The sequence below is a fragment of the Arctopsyche grandis genome, chromosome 3 (assembly GCF_051622035.1).
Source record: "Arctopsyche grandis isolate Sample6627 chromosome 3, ASM5162203v2, whole genome shotgun sequence".
Classification (NCBI taxonomy): Eukaryota; Metazoa; Arthropoda; class Insecta; order Trichoptera; family Hydropsychidae; genus Arctopsyche; species Arctopsyche grandis.
In genome coordinates, this window is record NC_135357.1 from 6,106,001 (window position 1) to 6,132,282 (window position 26,282).

Sequence of the window (26,282 nt, forward strand, 5' to 3'; positions counted from 1 at the left end):
TGACAATTTCCATGTCTAAATATAATTTTGATGAACGATCGTCACGATTACCAAATTTTTGCCAAAACAATGGCTTCTGCATGCACTAATCACGAACGAGTGGCTAAATTTGGTACAAAAGTAAAAAAAAATAAGCTTTTTTTATACATATATGGACGTTCTCAATACTGGGAAAAATTGTAGAAGTTTTCAGTACATCATGAGATGAAATCCAACTAAAAAAATCAGTAAATATCCCTGGCATCTTATTAAATTTCAGAGATGATGCTCGGCTGTGACCTCATCGCATCCAACTAGGGCTGAACAAACAGTTTAGGTGCATTTGAAAATTATACTTATATACACAGTTTATATCTAATACCAGGCCCAAAACTAAATGAACATATGGTAAACATCAGCTGATTACAACTTAAGGACGCGACAAATATATCTGACAGGGCTAGGATTGGGATTGATTTTTCATGATTGTCTTTAAATGCTATAATATTATATAAGGTAATATAATATTATAAAAAAACAGGCTCAATTATAAATGAAAAGCTAGAACAAAAAAGACTCGACACAACGACAACTGTCATTATTGTGACGGCCTTTTTTATGAATTACAACCATATAATTGGTGAAACGAGTCCCATATCTGATATATAATATAGAAAGAGACTTTGTATGTAAGGTTTAAAGTATTAGGTTGGAGCATCGAAAAGAAATAAAAGTTTCTATGACGATAGTATCGATATCGTTGAACATTATTTGTTTTCAATTCAAATATATTTAATAAAAAAAACAAATGAATGTTTTTACTATTAGATTGTTTTGCCATATTTAAGCTGTTTCTATTATAAATACCGATCGAAGCCGGTTAAAACCTTATACGTCAATAATAAAGTGAAATCAATAATTCCACCTTACACGGTCAATATGTATAATAAGGTACCGTTGTTTATTATATAATCGCCTTAGGGCGAAATCACACAGCGGTGAATGTGGTACGTGGTTTTTTTTTTTTAGATACTTTTAAACAGTGCTGTGCCGGGCATTCATGGAACGCCCGGCACGCCCCACCTCACAATGACCGTTTGGACCTTTTTCAGTCAAATTGTACGCTTGTATTTATCCTTGCTTGACAGTGATCGATAACGGTGTATCCCATATTTTAAGAAATGCAGGAGACCACCTACGGTCAGGAGCCATGCACACAATGTGCCGTTCATCGCTGTGTGTTTCGCCCTTAATATGTCTGGCTATGTGTATGTGTGTGTGTGTGTGTGTGTGTGTGTGTGTAAGTAACGCTCTCCGTAGTATATTTGATAGTCGTGTCGATTCAACATACATACGTCACAACATAATGTACGAATATAATAACAAATATTTATTAATACTGTTTGCTACCAATATTTCCTATTGGAAAATAGTGCTACAAGCATTTAGCGCCATCTACTGAAAATTAAATCATAATTATTAATTTCAATTTATTTGAATACTCATTTGTTTTTTTTTTATTAAATTGACTGGCACGAACAAACAAACATGTATGTATACAGTAAGTCTCTTTCGCAATTATATGTATACCAGAATCCGGCGCCTGCGCCCCCTAGGGCTTCGCCACCGGCGCGAAAGCGGCTTCGTTCTCGGCGCCTTTGCCCCCGGGGACGGGGAAAAATCGGATCGGCGCCTATTAATCGAAAAAAAATACGACCCAACGAACGAAGGATACATACATACCGAGTCTCTTTCCAAATTATATATTAGATGTAATGTGCCTAATATGGTTACTATTTCAAGTAAAAACTGTCAGTGAGATTTGTTCCAGATATAATTATTTTTTCGCTGCAAAATGTTCATAATGAAAAAAATGAAAGTGAAATGAAACATAAAAGAGGAATGTAAAAATTTACTTTGACCAGTGTCTGTGTTGCGAGGGGGCGGAAGAAAGCCGCGTTTGGATAGCTAGCTGTCATCGCTCTGATCTGACACAATATTCCGATTAAACTCCTATCTATAGCTTCATGTCGGATTCATTAACTTAATTCAATGTTAGCTAACCTCAGCATGTCAGTAAGATATTAAAGCGACTTTAATAGTGGAAGTGGTTCAAAATCACATCACAATTTTTAACGGGCAGGAATGTCACTGAACTAACCGAGACAAAAAGAGATTTCGCATTACGAAACCGCCAACCAATAGAAATGACACGTTCGTGATTGGCATCGAACTACATACATACATATTATAGTTTTTACACACGTTCATAAATATTCCCATTATTGTTATGACGTGTGGGTGCGATTGAACTCTGATGGAAAACTGGTCTAGCAATGGACGATTTTCACATGACTCAGTTGCACATTCGTATGACAACATTAGACCTCTCTTTTTGCTCCAAATCGGCGCATAAATAATTGTACAAATCGGAACGACCTATAATCCTAGTGTGGCGAAAAAAAAACACGTTAATGGCGGAATAATAATGATGATTTTAATCGGTCCGAAATGAATCACGATAATCAGCGACCTGAAAATATGAACGATCGTTCACTCTGTGTACACAAACTCGAATCATACATAATTTGGAATTTTATTTTATTTTCTCATAAATTACACGTACGTGATCTATGTACTGTCTCTCTCTCTCTCATCTTTGATTCAGTGTTCTCGATTTTGGTGATTATTTTCGCACATGTTTGCACCGGAAAATGCATATGTGTGCAACGGTTCTTAGCACGAAATGTTGTAAAAGTTTCAAATGAATTATTTATATGGACAAATTGAATAATATTTTGTAGTGGTGTTCGCCGTGATTGCTTTGACCATATACGTATTTATTTACGTTAAATATAATATTAGTCCATTTTTAAATAGTCGAAAAATTTGTGTTTTAGTGAGGATTTTGACGGTTACACACGAGTGCATTTGGCTTCGCTGTTTGTTAGTTTTTACAATCATTAATTTGCAGCGAACCGCGAAGTGTTCGGCGGTAAAATCTCGCGTAAGTATATTTACACCAGGGTTGTGCCCGTTGATATTACAACAGGTAGCAGCAGCAGCATAGCTCTGTAGTTGCGTTAATGTTAACCACCGACAGGTTGCCGCGTTCGATTCAGTGGGGTTGACCTCGATTGAAATTTATTCAGAGTATAATCTGTAGTGCTGCTGGTCAGACTTGGATATTTATGACTTCTAGTCGATCGTTTCCTATCAAATTTTGCCAATTTATCTAATGTAATAGTTAAAACGGTTCCTCCATCAAATTGGAAAAAAGCATCCTAACCATTATGTCACCACTATTTGAATATGATTTCAAAAAAAGTTGAATACCATAGCTGTCGCCCAATGGTAACCCGTAATGACATAATGGGTAAATATAAATTCAAAAAAGAAAAAAAATGTAGTCTTGGAAAGGAATTGGTACATAACCACACTCGAGGCTATTGTCACTAGTGGTTTCACCATTCACAGCCTATGTGGTAAATTCACATCGTCCTCTCCCTACTCCACTTCCCGTACTGTCAAGAAATTCCATCCCCGCACGCTTGCTCGGTCCGCGTACAGCACGATCTCCTACATTATAATGGACTTTTGATAATTGTTATATTCTACTTATTTTTTTAAATCTCCATACTTGTCCATGCAAAAAATCATACGTATGTATGTACACCGTTTGCATTTTTATGTATATTATATTTAGGAAAAATATGTAAGCAGAATAAAAAAATGCCACAAAATATCAACGGGCAAAATAAAAATTGTTATATTTTAAAATCCAAGTTAGAATGCAACTTGTGTAAAATTTCGCCAAAGAAAATCTTTGTTTAAAAAAAAAATACAATTAATTTTGTTTATAATTCATTCGAATTTATTTACTGAAAAAATTTTCATCATTGACGTTATGTCAAAAAAGAAGCAGAGGCGTCTCGTGACAAAATAAACAAATTGTGTAACGCGATATGAACAACACAATAAACAAACAAAAAAAAAAAAAATCAATTCATCAAGAATGTGCATATCCTATTACGGCAAATGTGCATATTTACCAAATGCTAGCGAGAATTATATCAATAGCGAAATGACTCACTGTGTACTCTATGTATGACAAACAGTAACTTTTTCCAACATCAAAAGAATCCACAGATTTTCTTAACGGCGCGATGCTTCAATAAACAAAAATGTCAATGGTTAGATAAGTTTCCGGATGGGAATTCAAACAAAAAACAAATCGAATCAAAACTTTTTGTCGCAATACATAGGTATCGAAATTGCATTCGGTGGTTTACATTTGAGGTTTCACGGTCAATTCTTGACCGCTGGACCATGCGACGGTCGTAAATCTCACGTCGTGGGATCGTCGTCAAGTGCGACGACGACGATGATGATGATGATGACACAAAAATTTCACTGTCGGGATGAGCAGCGCTTTCCAAAAAGTGCAAAACGTTTCGTCGTTCTCTGCGCACCGGTCGGTGAAGTTTGACCCAAAACCAGGCGAGCGTAGCATTCAAAAAATCAGTTTTCGGCGGCAACAATCGCATCGATAGACCGAGCACTGTATCGAGAAATCTATTGAAAACTACATACATATATACAAACACAATGCAGATGCCATTCTGATTCCATGTTGCTGTAGAACGAGAGGAAAATACCAATCAAAGGAAGGATGCATGGGGTAGAAGGTCGTAGATTGGATTATTTTGCTATGCTTGCTAATTAATACCGTGAAATTGGTTTGGAGGAAAATGTATGTTAGATTCCATATTGAAATGCTTACTATTTAATATTATTTATATATATATATATATATATATATATATATATATATATATATATATATATATATATATATATATATATATATATATATATATAAAACCAGTGTTGTGCCCGTTGATATTTCAACGGGTGGTTTCCGAAAATTAATTGATAAATGCATTAAAATAAAGTTATATGTATAATATATAATATCGCTATTCCATCTGTGTGTCGTTTCGATTCGACATACATATGTACGTCACAGCTAAACCACTGCCAAAAGGTACATATATACGAATACAATAACAGAAGAAAAAAACTTCTATACATACTGATCGCTACTAATGTTTCCTCTTGGCAGATAATTTACCGCCATCTATTGATTAATTAATTAATTTATCTATTGGTGTTTTATATTGTTTATATGAAGGTAGGTAGGTAATTTTTCGATTTTTTTTAATACAAATTATTATTAATATTTTAATAAATATATTTAAAAGGTATTTAAACCGACACATTTATTTTTTTATTTAATAACTTAATATGTATATATGTACATATATACCCATGCAATGATATGTCATCGGGTACAACACCAGTGTATAATAATAATAATAAACAACAATAATTGTCGTCGTAATCGTTATCGAAACTGAAGTTGCAACTGAAGTCGCAATCGAAGCCTGAACAGAAGTCGGAACCTGAATAGAAATCGGAATCGGAACCAGAACTGAAATAGGAATTGGAATCGAAATCGAAACCAGAAAAGGAATCGGGATCGGAACTGAAATAGTAATCAGTAGAGGTAGGTAGTCACAGTGCTATCCATTGTTCGGCAAACCTTTAACAATGCATTTGCAACCTTTGAACAATACACAGCCCCCTAAGACTCCGGTGACTAGTAATCAGAAATGAACTGAAATGAGAATCGGGAGTTGGAATTGAAATAGGAAATCGGAACTGAACATAACGTTGTTAATATTTAATTCAGCAAATTTACGTACTTATTAATCTGAATAAAAGAAAAGTTGATCTATTTATGTAATGATGATAACAAATAAATAGCCATTGATGTAATTTTGAAAATTTTATCTACATACGATATAAATTGTCCAAGACTTACAAATATAGTTTTTTATCTATACAGATATATATGTATGTGTTTACAGATGAATAATACTAAAAAGTTTCAGCCCAATTCGTTGATCAGTTAAGGATATAATTGATTAAAAAAAAGAGGAGACCTCCATATAAGAGGAGGTTCCACTTTCGGTCAACTTAAAGCTTTGAAAAAAATATTACTACGAAATTACTAAGTTGAAGTTTGATGGCATTGTAACGTAGGAAATGGATTGGCAGGAAGAAGTTGTCTTGGCTTCGAACATGGGCATGTGGACCGATATGAGCGCTGAAGTTCTGCCGCTGAAAACCGATGCGGATATCTTCAAATAATTGACGAGGTGGTTGCCAACGTACGGATGCGGACAAGGCATCAGAAGAAGAAGGTATTGTAACGTAGGGATTAGGTGATTGACTAGCGCTGATCACCTGATCTCGCATTTGCACCAAAAGGCGTATGAGCAAGTTGTATACATCAGCCAATAATTGACCAGTGATCTCTCTGTGCCGAGAGTACCCGATGGGTATATAGGCGTTTTTGTTCCGTGCTTCATTCGGAGCTGGCAGACCGACGGATCAAGAACAATAAACTACCACTACTAACGGAAACTCATTTACACGTCCACAATAAAATATTAACAGTGTTCGAATTGTCTCTAAAATACACAGGTACACATTTTTTAAACACCACAAAACGTGATCAGCGATCGATTCTTATTTCAAATCAGTCAAAACCACCAGTTTGAATTTTCCACAAAACTTCATCTATTGTTATTACTAGAGTACGGACCCAAAGCGCACCGCTCATTGTTCAATTGTTGTAAATGCTTCGTAAAAAAGGTTCGGCAAACCTTTAACAATGCATTTACAACATTTGAACAATGAACGGCGCGCTCTGGGTCGGGGCTTTAGTTATTACGTAAAGTAAAAAAATACGAACGATCATAATTTAATCTACATTTACATACATAAATTCGACACAAATCGTACTCGCATTGATAATAACAATGCCTATAAATTTAAATCAATATTTTTCGTACATATGTACGTATTACACATACATTGCACAATTGTATTGAAACGATAAGATATGTTATACGAAAACAAAATAATTTTACATCAACAAGTAAAATTCGCAGAAATAAATACATTACTTGATTAATATAATATATATATAATTAGAATAGTTTTGACGATTTCCGTGCGCCACTGGTATAATACACATATGTACATATACGTATATAAATATGTATATTACAATCGACACGTTGCGATAATGAAAAGGAGAATGAACGTTTATAGAGCCGTAAATCATTAACATTTATATGTAGATAACAACGATACAATTGAATTTTTTTCTAATTGTTACAAGTTCAAGCGTCAATATATATTTTTAATAGAACACTTAAAAGTACATTTCGAAAGTTATAACATTGTTTTATAACTACTACTACTAATAGTATAATAAAATTGGATTTAAAATAACACTAGAGCAAAAATGTGACAGCGCAACGAGTATCCATTCATTGTTCTCTGGCGATCATTGCACAAGTGTTTTAAATTCAATGATGCGATTTTTTCGATATTACTCAACGTCATAATTTTTATTTTTTTTGTACTACATTTGTTACTCAATAAGGAGATAAGCCGGTTTGTACGTACGTAAGTACATAGTAGGTGATTCCGAATTGCGTGCAAAAAGTTGTATATTTGTTGTTGAAAATTTTTGTATTATGTAAATTGCGGTGAAAATATACGGAATAATTTAGCATATCGTTACATTGAAACTGGACTGGTGAAATGTTTGAGAACTTTCAAAAAGTGCGGGCAAATCACTGCAGAATATCTTTAGCTTGAAAATTGATTACGAACTATGGTATTGAAAATAGCCTATTTAAGTCTGTATGAAAGTTCAAGCTATTGTGATTATAATTTTTTTAAAAATACTGCATATAATGTGATTGCAACCGAAAAAAATTCATATCAATTTGAACAAATGCTATTGATATCCTTGATATGAACTAGAATGATATATATTTTTTATTAATATGTAATATGTACATATGTCATTCTAGTCCTATTTGCAGAAGGCAAGCTCTAATCTCGATTCTTATTGGTCGATAGGTTTTAATATGAAGACTAGTGTTGGGCCCGTTGATATTTCAACAGGTGGTTTTGGAAAGGAATTGATAAATGAACCACACCCGAGGCTATTGTCGCTAACGCTTTCAGCATACACCAGGGCTGTGGAGTCAGAGTCGGAGCATTTCAAGCAAGTCGTTGAAAAAATCAACCGACTCCGACTCCTTTTTTTATGATTTTCTTTAATTAATAGTGTTGCGGTATGTGTCAACTAGTCTCCAATTTTATTGAAATAAATCCACTAATACGTTAAAATTTAATAATTTCTTTATAAAAATCATCAATTTAAATTACATTACAAATAAAATCATCGAATTGTACATATTTTCACGTAATGTGGTCAAAATCGATTTGTTCCTCCGTCTCAAAATTTTATTAAATTATTTTTTTTTGTGTATGAAATTCACACATACACTATGTATTTTCTTTTTATTTATACCTATTTCATTACAAATAATTCAATAAATTGGGTTACATGTCAATTTTTAGTTAGTTTTTATATATTGAAAATCACTATTACTTTTAGTACTAACAATTTTATACGTTGGCAACAAAAGTCAATGTTACTAAAATCGTTTAAGTTAAGTTTGAGTCCGAGTCGGAGTCGGTAAATTTTAAAGCGACTCTCCAGCCCTGGCATGCACACCCCTTGCCGTCAATTCACATCGCCCTCTCATTCCATCCCCACACGCTCGTCCGGCCGCCTTCATACAAATTGTATTATTTATTTTTTGAAATTTAAATACACATTTACGCAAAAAACCACACACACACACACAGATATATGCTATACTTTGTGACAACTTTTAAACGGGGTACTAATGGGTCGTTTCATTTACGATGGCCCGCCCCCACTTCACGAACAAAATGCGCACGCTATAAACTTGTACTGATAGTGAGCTTTGCGCACAGTTACCGAAGAGTGGGGGTGGGCCTTTGAAAACGGAGCAGCATATACATATGTACAATTGGGAATAGGATTAATAATATCAATGATCAATATACGAATACTGAACAACGCAACGTCACAAATAGTTTAAACAGACAACAGGTGGCGACAGGTGGCAACAAGCGAGCGATAACAATAGGGCTCGATCACATTCTGAGGTCGTTCTCCTATCTGGCGAGCGCTCACTTGACATTGAGACTGTGAGCGGATCGTGCGAACGCTAACAACAATAACAATCAATTAGGGAAACCAACGGACCGGACACAAACTAATCTGCTCGAGGTTGTTAAACTCGCCGAGTCTTTTTTTCCTCTCCTTTTCAGCTCTTGACCTTTCGACGATAGCTGAAGACTCGCGAGATGCCGATCGATGTAGGGGTCATCGTCATGCAACAAATGCAGTCGATGTTGACAGTCGAGTTATTTGCCGGAGACAAGGTCGAGCTAGAGCTCGCCTCGCCTCGGTGAGAGTGATTGACCGGCCGTTAGGAAAGTGCTACGGCGAGAAATTGCGAGAGAAATGATGGAACGATGATTGCGATTGAAACGGAAAATGGTCCGTTAAATGGGTCGTCAAAGATGCAATCTCAGGATGTGGCGTTTTTTGTCCGAAATGAAAAATGAAGTAAAAAAAAAGGGAAAAACGCCATATGGGTACCATCTGCTCGTTTGGGGCAAAAATCAGTTTTGAGCGGTATTCGATCGGACTATTGGTGAGCATGAAAAAAAATTGAATCAAGTTGTTTATGTATATAAAAGCATCATTTTTAGAATTCGAATCATACGTAATTACAATATTAGTTTGAGTTCTAAAGTTTAAGTCACGGACAAGAGATGCTCTTTGCTATTTTTACATATTTTTATACAGATACATACATACATACTATGCTAAGGTAAGTCTATATGCATAATATAGACTTACCATTATACAAACATATGTTTCTTCAAAAACTAAAACGCTTTCGTAAACATTATTCACTAATATTTTTCAATAGTGGCCTGGTGTACGCGTTCGTGTACTTCATAAAAAGTGAGCAACGTCTAACGAATTGATGAATCCGCGCATACGCATTGTCGCTGTGACGTATGTTTAAGAGATAGAACCTGTTATTCTTCATAATTTGTATTTTTTTTAAACTCAAAAGTGTCATATTTTTAAATAAAATACTAATCATGACGAAAGATCGGCGATGGGATGATGATTTTTGCAGAAAAAATGGTTCACTATTGTCAATTACTATTGTTAACCATGCTTTTTTTATATATTGCTTTGTGAACTAATGGAGTGGCCTATTGTTATTTGACAAGCGCCCAGCCAACGCCGAAGACTAATCATGACCATTAAATCATTTGAAGCAAAAAATCCTCACTTCAATTTTTGGGGCAATCGTGCAATCTATACCGAGTTGACACGATATCACCTGTCACCTGTTGCCACGCTGCGAGTAACGTCCAAGTTACTTGGTCCAAGCTACTATCTTCGTGTCAACCCTGTATTAGTCCATACTTTCTTCGTAAAATCTATCGTACATTTAAAACCGAATTTTTTCACAATAAAATTTTAAAATGATAAGATAAGCAAACTTCAACCTCAAATATTTTGACATATGTGCACACATCATACAAATTTTTAGGAATTTTGATAGACAGCTGCTTATAATGTCAACATTGATAGCACATACTTACATACATAATACGTTGCAAAATATTAAATATTTAAATGCATTATGTAAAGACAACGATGCATCAAACAGGATACGCCCCGAATTCCACGAATCGCATCCAATCTCAGGTAGATCAGATCTCACGTACTAAAAAACATCTTTTATATTCAATGCTAAAAAAGTCTAATTTCACGCAAGTTATGTATCTATAAGGAGTATACAATATGTGTATGGAGGTAAAAATGCCCCCGTTTAGCCAAAAAAGTGACCAAATTTCACTTTTTAATTGTAGAAAGTGTAGATGCGAGAACTTTTAAGTCGTTCTTTATACTACTCGTACACGAAACATAATGAAAATCTCTTTTTCGTTTTAATCGGATTGTGTAGTACATGGCGTACAAACGTTTAACTCTAACCGTTTAATTAACGAACTACGACGCTCTTAATGATTCAGCTATAAAACGATTTTCATGTAAGAGAGTGTGTATGCTGTAGTGTTCGATATGCGATTAACCAACTATACATCGAGTTGTTTAGTCGAGTAGCACTAAAGTCCAGAGTTACTAGATCTGGGTGAGGTGATAGTTTAGTTTGTGTGTATTGAACGGATCGATTGCTACTCGACTAAGCGACTGGTTGCTTGTAAACTACACAGTTTATAATAATTTGTATAAAAAATTATTATTTTGAATAACAATACCAATAATTTTATTTTACTACCGCCATCTATGTTTAAAACTAAAAACTGGATAAACGTCAGGCACTTTTCAGAAATTCGAATTTCAAACGCGTCTAAAACGATATTTTTTCTCCATCGTAATGGCGGAGGATACATTTACTTATATTGATGACAAAATGAGCAATATGGCAAAGCATGAAAACGATAGGACAATAGCCAAATTTTTTTCCTGAATTGTAATCGTAAGTAAAGCTAAAAGGAGGTATGCAAAAATACTACCATGACTGGCATAATATATATATATATATATATATATATATATATATATATATATATATATATATATATATATATATATATATATATATATATATATATATATATATATATATATATATATATATATATAATATATACGAGACTTACGTAAATGTACATGCTATCGCATTCAATCCACCACTTGACCCGTGATGGCCAATCACATTTCGTTTCAGTTTCGTATTGCATTTTGGTCTAGAAATACAACATTGTTCGTGCGTATAGCGGTCGGTAGAATTTGACTTTTATTTTTTGTAAGTTTTGAGTTCGTGTTTCGAGCTTTGAAATATTTACATAAATAAAATTTTAATATAATATACGTTGTTGATATTATGAATTTATTTATGGAATACGTATATATTTTATATGAATGGAAATTTATCATTTTTAGACGATAAAAGTGATTGTCAACGTCATGTTATGGACAGCAAAACTTACAGTAATATTCTTAAATACCTTGCATTGAATTATATTGTATTAATATTATATAATTAAATAAGAAGCAATTTAATAAAAATAAAAAAAAATAATTTTACGTCCTTATAAGGACGTAAACATTATAATGTTAAAACACATTGCACGAATGCGACAGCATGCTTCGTTCTCGTTAGCCTCACGCTACATCGGATTAACTATATATACTTGTCTAAACGACTCGCCGTTTGTAAACACTGATTAGTATATTTCGACATAAGTAGATTTTATTGTAGTGCTTTCAACTAAATAACAGGAAAATCGACTGACAGAGACGCTGATTGGTATAGCTTGAGCCAAATATGTATATACGAGAATTTAGTACAAGGCAAATACTTAAATAAGTCCATATTTATGCATATAATATTGTAATACTACTCGACTACACGACTGCCTGCGTATCATTGTATTTTTATTCATATATGCTTAAATCAATACTATGATTAGCTGTGTACATATCAAAATTAACAATTTTTTCCAGCGGTAAAATAAAAATCACAAGAAATGGTGTTGTGTATTCTACACTGCTCAAACATATGGCATAACAATAGTATATACAATTGTTCCCTTCGAGCCTGGTGCGTCAACAATCTATTTCTTGTGTGCGTTTTGTTTTGCGCTCTTATTGGAAAGTTCTCCATTCAAAATGTTATAACAAGTATTCTGGATATGTGAAACATATGTTTCCATACAAACATTAAAAAAGGTTAATATGGATCAGTGCTCCAAAGTTACGGTTCCGAAGATCTCCGATGCTAATTTCATAGTTTTTAAGGTAGTAAGTAATCACTTTTGATTGTGAAAGGGTCGTTTTTTGTCTTAATTTTTGGAACTAAGTGAACTCATTAATGTAATTGTTTACAAGTCACCTCTGTATAGAAATATTAATTACAAATCGCAATGCATTGCTTGCAACAATCAACTGATTCGGAATATCTGAATTTTCGAAAGAGGGAGGGATGCCGATTTTATCCGAAATGTCATAATAATCAAGTTAAATAAATTGGCAAGCAACAGGAGACAGTTGATATTGATTAAATATTTTATTTTTGTTTTTTATTTAATATTAATAAATTTTTACTAATATGTATCATGGAAATCTTAACAAAGGTGACCTCGGAGGAGGAAAATAAAAGGCATCGAAAAAAACTTGGGAAGCGCAAGCATGCGTATTGAATTTCCGGAATTTTCAGCCACAGCTAACGGGGAAAAATTCTCCGGAAATTATTTATGGATTTTAGCGGTTGAACGACCACACCGAGAACGGTTCGACAAGTCTTCGAAAGAAAGCACCGGGGAAAAAAATTATTTATACCCATCGAAGAAAGTAAAGCAAACTTGTAATGAAACGTTATTCAATCGTTATTGTTATGAACCGCGTGCGCGTTAGCATACGAAAACGATAAAAATTATAATAAATTCGCCATTACATATTACGTGCCAATGTGCATGTGATTTTATCGTCGGCGATGATTGGAATTTAGATTACGGGAGAATGCTTCGATTTTCCAGCGTTTAGATTTTCATATGCGTAGTTGATGACCGGATGTAAAAAGAAGCGGATGCATTTTTGAAAATTACGACGAATTTGACAAAATGACGTTGATTCTTTTTCGTGCAACAAAAATTTCGTTGGTCAATTTGACGTTGTTTATTTTTACCGTTTTTATTTGTTTTCACCGATTTTTGACGTATAACAACATTTAATTGCAGTTTCGATTCAATAATAATAATAAAAAAAAAAAACCACTTCTGAAGAAAGTGATCTGGTTTTATGTGCGATTTCTTCTTAAGAGTTTGTTTACGCGATCGGTTGCAATACAAATAGCATTGAACTTGATATAATAAAAAATAAAATAAAATAGGATTTTACTTGCTTTTAACATCATATAAGATTTAATTGCCCGGAACTTCCCAGGATATAATTTTTTCTTTTACATTCTTATGTTTTTTTAGCACTATTCCCACGTATACAATACTATGACTCGTAGTATGAGTGTGAATTAAACTTTATTGAAGTGAACTTTACTATTGATTTTTTAGTCGTTTTAACTTTTGAATTCCAAACACAAGCTGACTACAATATATTTACGATTCTTCTTAGGAGACTCATCTGAAGGAATAGCACAAACAAATAGCGGTCGACGTTATTTTTATAGGTTGCAAATTTATAAAAATCTATGACATAGTTGGATGTTAGTGTTTTTCTATATTCAATATCGACTACTAGTATTGTACCCGTTGATATTTTAACGATTGATTTTGGAAAGGAATTTATATACGAACCACAACCGAGGCTATTGTCGCTAACGGTTTCAGTAAGCTTGACTTGTGCCATCGTTACGAAATTCTGATAATGTATTTTTTTAATTTTCATACTTGCCTATGCAAAAAAACATACATAACTTCTGTATTTACAAGATTTTTATTAGCTTCATTCTGTTAGTTCAATGAAATTCCCACCCGTCAAAAAATTTGTCATCTGATTTTGAACCGCTTCAACTCTTTATTATATATATTTATAGCGAATAAAATCTTCTTTATATCCGCTAAATTCCAATATATTAATTTTCTTTCAAAAAGCAAGGGAAAATCGATGGATAAAATCCTCCCTTAAAGTTTTTTAAAGCGTACGTATGTACGTACTCTAAATAGACAACTCTTTAAATTATTTAAGAAAACTTGTGTAAGAAGTTTCTTTACAAACTAGTTATTTCATCGTTTATCTTAAGAATTGCATGTTGTCTTTCACACAAAAGCTTTACACCATCTGCTAGATATATATGTTTGGACCAAATATTTTCCTTTGATATTATATGACTTTTATAATAAAGAAAAAAGGTACAGAAATTGTTGAAGGAAGAAGTTTCAAAGAAAATGTTTCTGTCAAATCAGATAAAAACAGTAAATTTTAATAAATATTGATTTTGATAATAACCAAACTCTGACAGAAGCCGAGGAAATCCTTGAAAGCATGAATAATGTATAAAATAGATGCCAGATAGAAAAATACTAGAGATCCAATAGATTTGTAGCAATAGAAAATAAGTACAAAAACATCAAATTTTATACGCATAAGATGAGATTCATACATAGATAAGACTTCTTCGAATTACGAATACTTACATCCAATTAATTAAAAAAAGCCCTTTATGCATACAAAATTTCTAGTTCCGCAATTCTTCGATGATAAGCCAGGCGAAAAGAAAAGAACGCTTTCTATGCAAATTATTACTCACACGAAAATTTATGTATAGTAATAATAGCAGGCAAGCAAGTACAATATTTTGGTAAACCTACGTTTTCATAACCGTAGTACGTTTCCATTGATTTCATCTCTCGTTAGCGCAGGAGTGAGAGAGAGTCAAATTATAGTAATTCGTGTAAAGAGCAAAAAATTCGCGTGCACTTAAAAAAAACAACAACAAAAAGATCAACTCTTTCTACAGAGAAAGAGAGAGACACGGTCCACTTGCCAATTATGTATTTATTTTAGTAATTTAGCGAGGTAATTTGCGCATCGTTTGATTGTTGTGAGTCGTCGTATAATCGAACGGTGAACGTAGAATCAATTGAAAAAGTCATTACTTTCAATATATGTAAGTACTGAAAAGTATCATGTGGCTGTCAAAAGGTAAAGTTTCATTAAAATTGATAGCTGTCAACTTTGCAGACGAGACTCGTTAGGAGAAGTGTCATTAAGTTCAGATTCGGATGCTTAAAAATTCGAGTAGCCGAACTGGAAAGTATCGGTCATGTCTTTAAATACCCATTACAAGTAGAAAAATCGAAGGAAAACTTGTTGATTTGAAGAGGACACTAAATGTCAAAACCATACCATAATGATCATTTATGCATGTTAAAAAAAATCACCTGTTACGCATATCTAGGAATGTATGATCTTCTAATATTTTTGGTTTTATTGTATATTTGTCGTGCAAATACCCAATAATCTTATCTGAGGCTAAACTCGTTAGTAGACAAAATAGATCTAATCTAGTAAAATAGAACATAGTTTACTTCTAATCAGATAGATAAAGACAAATTATTACATTTACAAAAACAAAAGTTTTAGTTTGCAACACTTTCCTTTTTACTAACCTCTTCTTAGTTCTTACAAGGTTTATATTAGTTTCAATTTGCGATTGTTTGGAGCTAGTCCAACTTCGGATTACTTAAGATTGGTAGATAGAAAGTAGATACATAGTAGAAAACCTTTGAATTTGTAAACGTAATTGGCATTGAAGCAAGAATCTACATTTTGACATGAACGACGAGCATGGTACTCAAAAGTTTTATTAAAAATGACTATGGAGCACTAGCCGTCAGAGCGATTTTAAATATTTCAGTACGAAAAGATAGGGGAAGGCTCAAGGATTATTCGAGGGCAAGTAGGAGTGGTATGAAAGCCGTGGGTGTCTCAAAATCGCAAGGGGCTGACGATGGGGAGGTGCTTCAGCGAGAGGCGAGGGGAGGTTCAGAGATAGGATTGGAGATGGAGGGGGGTAAAGAGCCGCCAGGAATGCGGTCCGACCGCCGGATGGGAAACCGGTTTGCCGGTAAACCGGTGATCGCACCCGACGACGCAACAGAGACCAGCTCCGAACCGAGAAAACTTCCCGGGGCTGTCTCCTCCGTCCGATCTTGCGATTTAGCCCCTCGAGCGCAAAATATGCAATCGTCAAAAAACCAAGACGACCGAATCGAATCAAAAACAAAAAAAATGGCGAAAGTGCCGAGCGGTCAGATCGAGATATCGCGCGACAAATCATTTACTTCATTACGACAAGAAAGCGTACTATCATAATTAAACATTGTTTACAAAAAAAAAAAAAATTCACGACAAAACTGCGCATTAATTTAATTATGCTTAGTGGAGGATTTATCGCAACAGGATATTTGGTTTCCGTCGATATAAGTTGCGGTCTGTTTCTGATAAGCGCTAATTACAAAAACAATACAAAATACAAAGACAGCACTCATTTTCAAAAGAAAAACGAGCATTTTAGCAAAATCAGATGTCAAATGAATAAAAGTCATCGGCAAAACGAAAAATAACGGACGTTTAACGAGCGGATGCAGCGTGTCTATAAAAAGTTCTGGGTTCATTGCGATCAAATAGAAATTCCCACGAAGATAGTGCTCGAATATGGAGGAGGGGTGTATGTATATTTGATCATGATTAATGTTATACTGACAGTGTAGAGTTGTTAACCCCACTGACCAGTTTACCTTGGCAGTAGACTTGTCGTACAACGTCTGCAGAATTAATAATTAAGCGTTGAAAGGGTCAATTAGTCTAGCAAAGTATGTAGACAACGTGCGTTTGGATCTACATAGAGATGATGCTCCAGATTCTGAAGAGAGTTTTTCTTTGGCAGATGGCAAGTTGTGTGCTTTTTTAATTGGTCAAAATTTAGCGTCGAACTAAAATTGTCATGTATGTTGAGTCTAATTTAAAATAAAAAAAGAGGAAATTTTGGGTCGTCGCGAAGTTTTAGCTAAAATTCCAGCACTTTGATTACGCATATTACAGCTAGCAGAAGAGAACGTGTTTTTTTTTTAAAGAAACGGCAACATATTTTTTCCTTAGAGCAAAATAAATATGCTATTTTCTTTAGAAACTTTTGAGCAGTTCTGTAAAAATGATCTAACCCACATGTATATACACGTAGTTACGACTGAATCTTTTTTGTATACATAGTTTAAATTCAATCTCAATAAAGGGACAGAAACACAGAGAGGGACACGACACGTATTTTTTTACTTCATTTTAGATAGTTTTGTTAATGTAAAAAAAAAAAACGCTAGCACGCCTTATTTAAGCTATGGCACCCGGGCCAAAAATCAACCCCTGGAGTGTTTCCGGTGATATTTTATGCTTTTATTGACACATTGAAGTTGTATTGATATATTGAAGTTTGACAGTGTTTTTGCAGTTTGATTTTGAAGTTTGACAGTGACACATCTTAAGAAATGTACAAATTAACAAAACCTGAAAAAACGCCATTCTCAACTGGAAACTACGAGCAAGTGCATGGCGTACGATTCATTGTATTTGTGCCTTAATAGTATGGAATAGTAAACCTCGAAAATCCACTTTGGATGAAATTCTCAATTTATCTTTAGAACTATTATAAATTTTATCTCTTTGTATATTACATATGTATGGAACTGTACAAATACGATCAATTAATCGCGAATAGAGTGGTACAATATAAGATCAATAAAACAGTTTTCTCTCAATTGAGTATTACGAGGTTTCAAAGTTAGTGAAATGACATTTGCCTAAAAATGTTAACAAAGTTGCACAGTTGCCGAAAGTATATACAGATATGAGTTTGACCCTTTTTTTGCAAAATTACGCACATTTCAAATAAACACCCCAATATAGTTGAGTTCTAGTAAGGACTACTTCCGACATATGTACTTATAAGGCAGAACACTTAATTGATACTTGGCCATAGTAAAAGAGATTATTTACAAATGATTACATTGATATTACATATGACTAGTAGCATTGCACAGATTTGAGCTATGAGAGATTCGAGATAATTTCCCCATTTTGATCGTGGAGAAGAAGAAAAAAAACCACCGTTATACGATCTGTTCATTCGATGTTGATGAACCATAAAAAATACCTAAGCGTCTGTGTACCTACACTTACAATGGTAAAAAAACATCTATCTGGTAAATAACAGGTTATGCCAGTATGGTTGACCGTTGATGATTTGACCGTCTATTAGGCGTGGAATGTTAAGCGAAATATGCACTATGGAGAAAGTACAGTAGGGATATTTTTTATGCTCTCACCTTGGGCCTGTCCCTGGTGCTGCTCCTCAAGATGATACCGTCGTTCTCGATGTAGTCTGGAACTTCTTTCCTGTTGGAGAAGTTGAATACCATCGTATTCTGCTGTTGCTGTTGTTGTTGTTGCCAATGCGGCTTTTTAGGCGAAGTTTTAACAACCCCTACAGCATTCGACGGAGATGACGTTGTTATCCCATTGGTCATTACCCCACTAGCACTAGCAGCCTCCGGAATAGGAGACGGAACAACAGTCGATTTAACATTCACTGACACTTTAACACTGTTTTCAGTCGATTTGTCGTCGGCGACAGGCGATTTCTTTGGCGATTCTGGACTTGTACTGTTCGTCTTAGGCACTTTACTCTCCGAATCTATAACTGACACGACTACTTTTTTAACCGGCTGTTCGAGGGATTTAGATTTGTTAATTAAGTTCTTTTCTATTTCTCTACTTGTTAGAGGGGAGTTGTTGTAAGACGCCTCGTGTAAAATCAAAGCAGGACTACTTTCTGGATCGACTTCCACGGCGTGCTTAATCCTGGGTGGGGAGAGAGCCGTCTTTGTAATCTCCACCCTCTTCAATGGCACAATTTCACTCGGCATGGTATAGTTGGGTATAAGCAGGGGTGTCAGAGGTGTGAGCATACTGGCCTTGGTCTCCAGCGAATCTTGGTCCTTCAAACACGGGTTTTTCGCCGATACGTACGGTGGGAGTTCAGCGAAGATCTCATCGTCCGACGAGGACTGATTGTTTCGGTTCGGTGACGTCGGCCACGCTTTGGCAGTCGGCAAATAGGATTTTTTGACTTCACCATTAGTGGCCAGACCGTTCACCCCGCCGAACGAGTACTGAGTGGTGGTGCCAGCCTTTGCAATATTATCCATGGTTGATTGTGATATCACCTTCGTCGTCGGCGGGTCGTCATTTCCGTTCAATTGGACGACATCGTACGAGCCGTCCTCCGAGGAAGTCTCGCTCGACTGCCCGTCGAATCCCGTGGGATTCACAGGGGTCCGTGGAGATATGAGTGAGATCTCAGTAGCACTGGGAGCCGAGGGGATTTCAGGATCGGGCGTCGACGTGCGAAGATCAAACGACTTATCCAAACACTCCGAAGGCGATAACAGATCGCCGTTTTTGTTCGTGTCGAAAAACAGTTGCTTTTCAGACAGTAGGTGCGGCTTATGGTGCGAATTCGTCGGCGACAGATCCGGAGATGTGAAATTGAACGCATTTTTATTGAGCTCCGGCTTGACGGGTGACGTTAGCACTATAGGATGCTTGTTGCCGTAGACAGGACTCGGAGACCTATCCCTGGAGTCTCGCTCGCTCAATAAGAGCTTTTTCGGCGAAGGAGGCGGCCTCGCCAATAAAGACGGCGTTGTTTGAGTCGAAACCGGAATTCGCATCCCGTCCGGCGATGTCAAAGGACTGCGCGGAGGAATGGTCGGTTTCTTTCCGGCGATCTTCGGTTTGTTGCACTGTTGCACCGTGTACGATTTCACTTTATCTGCCACTTGTCCCGTGTACGCGGGACTCTTCGTCCTACGGACTGGATTCGCTTCGAATATTTTGAGGGTGGTTTTCACTAAGTCGGGGGGCGGTCGTTCGGTTTCTTTGAGCAGTGGGGAGGGTCTCTTGGGGCGTAGGGTGCGTTCAGGGGATGGTGCTGGTTGTGGTGGAGGGGTCGGTGGAGGAGGTGGGGTCAACGGAGACAGGAGATGTTCGTCATCGGAGCGGGAGTCGCACCTGACTAGGGTGTCTACGGATCTAGCCCTCTTGGCGTATTCGGGGGTGCGTGTGGTGGGTCGGTATCTGGCGGGTCGTTCCGCTGGAGTTTTGGGTGTGAATTTGCGGGTGGGTGTTGGTGGTTCGTCGTCGAGTCCATGCTCTAGGCTGGCGGCTCTCCTCAGGGGGTGGAGGGATGGTCTGGGTTTCGGGGGCGAGTCTCGGAGGGTGAGGCTGATGTAGCGGGACTTGAGCTTCTTGACGATGCCAGGGCCGTAGGTGAGGTCCTCCTGGTGGTCGTTGTTTTGGTTTTGGTGTTCTGCAGGCGGCTGCAGCAGCATGTCTGGCGTGGCGCGGCGGCCGCCCGACTGGCCAGTGGCGCGCCGCCGCTCGCGCAGCTCGCGCATCCACTGTGGCACAGACTCCTCCATCACGCCGCTACACAACAGCTGAAACATACACAACACACAAACAATATTAGTCCGGTGTGGGTGTAATTGTGAGGGGTACGACTGTGTGGATGCTCTCAGGCAGGATGCGTCAGTTATCAAGTGTGCGTTTCCATCATTAGGGAGTGGGTGTGTGTGTGTACATACATGCAGTGGTGGACCCATAAGAAAATATCTAAAAAAAGGGATACTGTCCCTTTATTTGCTATTATTATCATTATGAATTTGAATTTAATTATTGTTATTAGTTTATTATTGTAACTATAATCTAGGTTATTTGTTGTTATTATTATTAATATCATTATTTTTACCACTATCATTGGTGCTATTCTACTGTTATCTATTTTTTGTTTTTAATTTTTTTCTCATACCTACATATATGCGAAAATTATATAATGTTTTATTTTCCAATAACTATATTATAAGCAACTAGCTGAAGCCGACATGCGTTGCAATGCCACAATAACGCATGCAATTCCCGTTCTCGTTCCCATTTGTCGGAAAAATGCAGGCGGGGAACACAATTGAAATTATAATATAAAAACGCAGGTCGCGACGCGAAAAAAAATTATTGCGTTGCAATGCCACTCGTTCCCATTTTTGGGCGATATTTTTTACAGTAAGCTTCCCAGATATGCATACAACAAAATCTGAAAGTTTCATCGTAATCGGTTGAGTGGTTTAGGAGCCTATGCGAGACAGACAGACAAACAGACATTTTTATATAGAGATTTCGATTGGGTCCATTAAGTCGATGGTGAAATATAATCGTAATAAACATGTTTAAGAATCCGAAATCCTTGTCAATTGCCAATAGCCAGTAGACTTGTTTGTTTGACTTCACCTCCCCCCTCACTCATTTTGTCGGATTTTAATTGTTTAAACGCCTATAACTAAATCATTTTTGCACTATATCTTATAAAATTTGCATTATAGGCTTTCATGATCTCTCATATAATATATATTTTTACTTCATTAATATTATAGTTTTATCGTATAGTCCCGACATATTGCCACATTTGGGTTCCCATTTTTTGTTTTCTTTATTATTTTTCTACTAAAATGTTCTACATTTGTAAACTTTATATAATATAAACGATTATTATTTCTATATGTAGAAATAAGTAAACGACAACGATAAAAAGATTGAGCTGCCCTGAAATATGTATGTATGTTTACCACGCCCGACAAACTGAAACTTCTAAAAACAAATTCGCATGGTAAATTTTAAAATAGAAAAAATATTACAAGCTTTGAATAGGAAATTGAAAAAAAAAAAACGTAACAAAATGATTACTGCATTACTTAAATTTATTTGAACTGAATTTGAATTTTTTTTATTGTTATCGTGGTTCATAATTTCCAGCCCACAATTCACAACTTTTCAAAAATGTATTTTCCAAAATTTGTCATGCCTATTAAAAAGTTTCAATCGAATTCATTGAGATATGAGGAGATTTATATGTACATACATACATTTGTTTCCTTATACCACTTTAAGTCGACTCAATTTGAATAAAGTGTAGTTTTAATAAATGTATGCTACATATTGAAAAAAATATTTCATATTGAAATCGAACATGGTAAGGAAATTAGCAAAAGAAATGCAAAGTTAATTCAACTAAACTTTCCATTGGAGTATTTTGAAATAAATTTATTACTTATATAGATATGTTGAATGATCGGTCTTGAAATCTGCTCATGATTTATTGTCGAAAGCTACTTCTAATTATAGGTTGTTTTAATGATCGGAATTAATTTTTGTCTATTACTTTGCGTAGCAGGCTGTTGCTGCATAAATATACATAAATAAAATGCCAAATCCTCTTGTCGATATTATATCATTCTCCAAAAACCATAAATAAGATTCTCCTCTGAATCCGCCACTGTATAGTAAATACATACATATATGGAGAGGTGGTCAAAGATAGGTGAAAATTAGATTGCCATCGTTCGATAGCTTTTGGGTTTGGTAGAATTTTTTTATCCATGTTCATTAATAATTAAAAAAGGTTTTTGTCTACGTCGAATAAGACTAGGGTGACCGTACTTTTTTGTGCGCAATCAAAACGAAGTTGTAACTAACAAAAAGTTGAATATTGCACTAAGAAAGTTGGCGTGGATGTTTGGAAACATTTAAGACCCAAAATATCCATTTAGTAATATATGAGCCAATTGCAGTATTGATATATGTAATATTTGTATATGATTCACTATTCGTGTTAACTCACTGTAGGAATTCCACGTTAGTTTGGTTCGCAGAAAATAAACCATAAATCATACGAATTTTGATTTGGAATTTATCAGTTATTCAGTTATCAAATATAGGGTTTTTTCCTATTACATATTTTACTTGAATTCTATCTAATATAAACATAAAATTATCTATGTGTATTTATATATGTGTCACAGATAGTTTTCTAAATATTTTTTTACAATGCAATTTTTTTATAAAAATTTCATGCAGTGTATGCAGCCTCGATTATTGGGGAAAAATACGGATTGTGCAAATAATTCATTTTTATTTCCCTTTAAAATAGAGAAGAAATTTTTAATGCAAACAACAGACGTTTAATAGACATTATTAGATAGAGAATTTTTAATTTTAGTGTATTTAAGAATTTATCTTGAATTTACCTTTTTCTTGAAATAATAATATTTTTTATTCTAGACAATATGAATAATAGTGCGATTCCCATCGCCCATATAAATAAATAAGTCGTTATAATAGAATGCGGTATATGTCCACTTTTCTTAATTTTGAGAAATATCTCGCAAAACATTAAACATAATGTTTTGCGTTTAACAATATTTAAAAATACTGGTGTTTATTAATACGTTTATTCTGCTTTTCTGAGATTCTGGACATATCGAATTAAAATAAAATAACAATTTGTGAATTAAGTAAAACAGAAAAAGTGTTTTTGGAACTGAAAATTGGACTTTCGCCACTTTCAAATATAACGGCTCATATAGATAACACTATAATAATGCTTCCACTTGATATAATACAGTAAAAAAATAAAACAAATTATGGCGGCCAGTGAAGAAGTACCATCAATAGAATATGTATTGATGAATAGTTCTAGTGAGTGGCCGCCAAAGCTAGAAGACAATTTGACTAGAAAGAGACGATAGCACTTATACAATCTTAAGAACTATCATTTTGTTATAGCCGAACATCTGTTGGCCGATAAATTATAATTAACAGTGAAAAATACAATTTAATTACGATTATATTTCACCATCGACTTGGCGGACCCAATTGAAATCTCTATCGGGGGCCAAACCTCGCAAAATGACAAAGTTTCAAAGCGATCAGAAGAATGTCGGAAATTTGTCAGACCAATTGGAGAAGTGAAACTAATAAAAATCTTGTAAAACTGATAACAATAATTACAAATGTATGAATGAAGAATAGTTCTATCTATTCAAACATAATATTTTGGCATGTGAGCCTTTTCAACGAAACAGAGCTATTGAAAAATGCACTTCTAACGTGTCATCAATTATGAAATCAGCATTTTGCATAAATGTACGTCAAAAACGACATTACATATGACAACAAATTTACATTACTATATTGCCACGGATTCCAATTGATTTTTAAATCTAATCTTTATCCAACACTCATAGATTATAATATCAAGTGGAAGCATTCCTTAACGCTATAACGGCTATTTTGTTAAAACTATTGTTACGTATTGCGAAAAACATCGAACACAATAATTGAGAGGCGAAAACGCATTTCCGATTCCGGTACAGAGCTCGAACGAGAATAAATTCGCTCGGGGGAAAATTGGCGCACGCATACGTAAGTATTGTACATACATACATACATATAAATAAATATAATAAATACATACGTGCACTTTCAAAAAATAACGAGAGTAAAGTAATATATTGTGGCGGGTGTTATTGCAGTGTTGAATCGCACGATAAAATACGTTTAATTACAACGGTACAGATTCGTAATAAATAAATTGTTTTATGATTTCCCAGCGTACGTTTGAGAGTCGCCGTTATGTAAGATTCGCTCTGATAACGGACAATGTATCTATTTTCACATTATTTATGTCTAAATACTCGACTAATTCAATGCGTGCTCAATGAAAAGGATTTTCAACGCAGATTAAGTTGAGCGTTATCGGATAATGGCTCCAAAAAGTCGGTGAACCCCCCCCCCCTCGACACACGTAAACGACCCCCCCCCTCTGGGGCCATATATTTTCAGGTTTTATTTAGTTTGTAAATGATCAATTTTTGATTGAAAACAAATGGATAAAATGTGAGGCATTGAAGCTTTTTTTAAACATGGACAAGTGCATAAAAATTAAGGAAAAATAGTAATAAAAAAAAAATAAAAGTAAAAAAAATATGACTTGCCGAGATTTCACTAGTAGTGAGCTTTTGTTCCATTTGTGTAACCATTTTCTTAATTTTTTCAATCCGGATACTTCTTTTTTAAATTAATTATAAATGTTTCAATTCCTGTAGAGACGTCTCAGGAACAGTATTTAATCACATTTGTGCGTGAATTTTGATTCTTCCCAATATCTATTCGAAAATTATTTTCATTTTTACAAAATATATAATTAAATTTTAAAAATAAATACTAAGCAAAATACTAAAAACATTTTTTTTAAATATATATATATATATATATATATATATATATATATATATATATATATAAACAACAGCATGCGGCTTCGTGGCAACATATTTACGACATCTGTTATATCGTGACCAAGAACAATGAGAGGTGGGGGGGGGGGGGGGGGGGGAGAGAGAAGGGACAAAATTTTGGGGAAAATCAAAACAAGAGAATACATATGTACATACAAATGTATGTATGTATAAAAAAACCAATAATAAATCGACCGCAAATAACGAATCAACACTCACTGGGTACCTAACATACTTTAAAAAATGAACTTTTTTTAAAAAAATTCACCTGCGGCGCAACCAAATGGTATTTTTTTTTTAGATAATGTTAATTTTAATATTTAAATAATATGTAGGTACATCAAGATTATTAAAAAAAGTCGTCTGCGGCGCTTGATTTTTCTTTCTTAATTATTTAACACGTCGAAAAAAGGGTAATATCATATTTCAAAGTATTAAAATAAGTCTTCAGACATTCAGAAAAATTATTAACTCAAATTTTTAATGAATGGTGAGTCACATGGCATATCCCATACTAT

The 26,282-nt window shown here is 34.8% G+C and overlaps 2 protein-coding genes across 4 annotated transcripts in view; one reads left to right on the forward strand and one right to left on the reverse strand.

Annotated features, from left to right (window-relative positions):
- The window catches only part of LOC143909790 (uncharacterized), a 743,449-nt gene that overhangs the window by 674,062 nt on the left and 43,105 nt on the right, over positions 1 to 26,282 (forward strand). The gene's annotated exons all lie outside the window — the stretch shown is intronic.
- bif (protein phosphatase 1-binding protein bifocal) overlaps positions 1 to 26,282 on the reverse strand; it is a 63,890-nt gene that overhangs the window by 26,143 nt on the left and 11,465 nt on the right. Inside the window, exons 2-3 of one of the 2 annotated variants that reach the window (XM_077427979.1) lie at positions 25,462 to 25,632; positions 18,901 to 21,075 (exon numbers count right to left, since the gene is read on the reverse strand). In XM_077427979.1, coding sequence (XP_077284105.1) covers positions 18,901 to 21,075; positions 25,462 to 25,506 — 2,220 coding nt within the window. In that variant the 5' untranslated portion in view covers positions 25,507 to 25,632. The remainder of the gene's footprint in view (positions 1 to 18,900; positions 21,076 to 25,461; positions 25,633 to 26,282) is intronic. The other variant, XM_077427977.1, reaches the window with a different exon arrangement.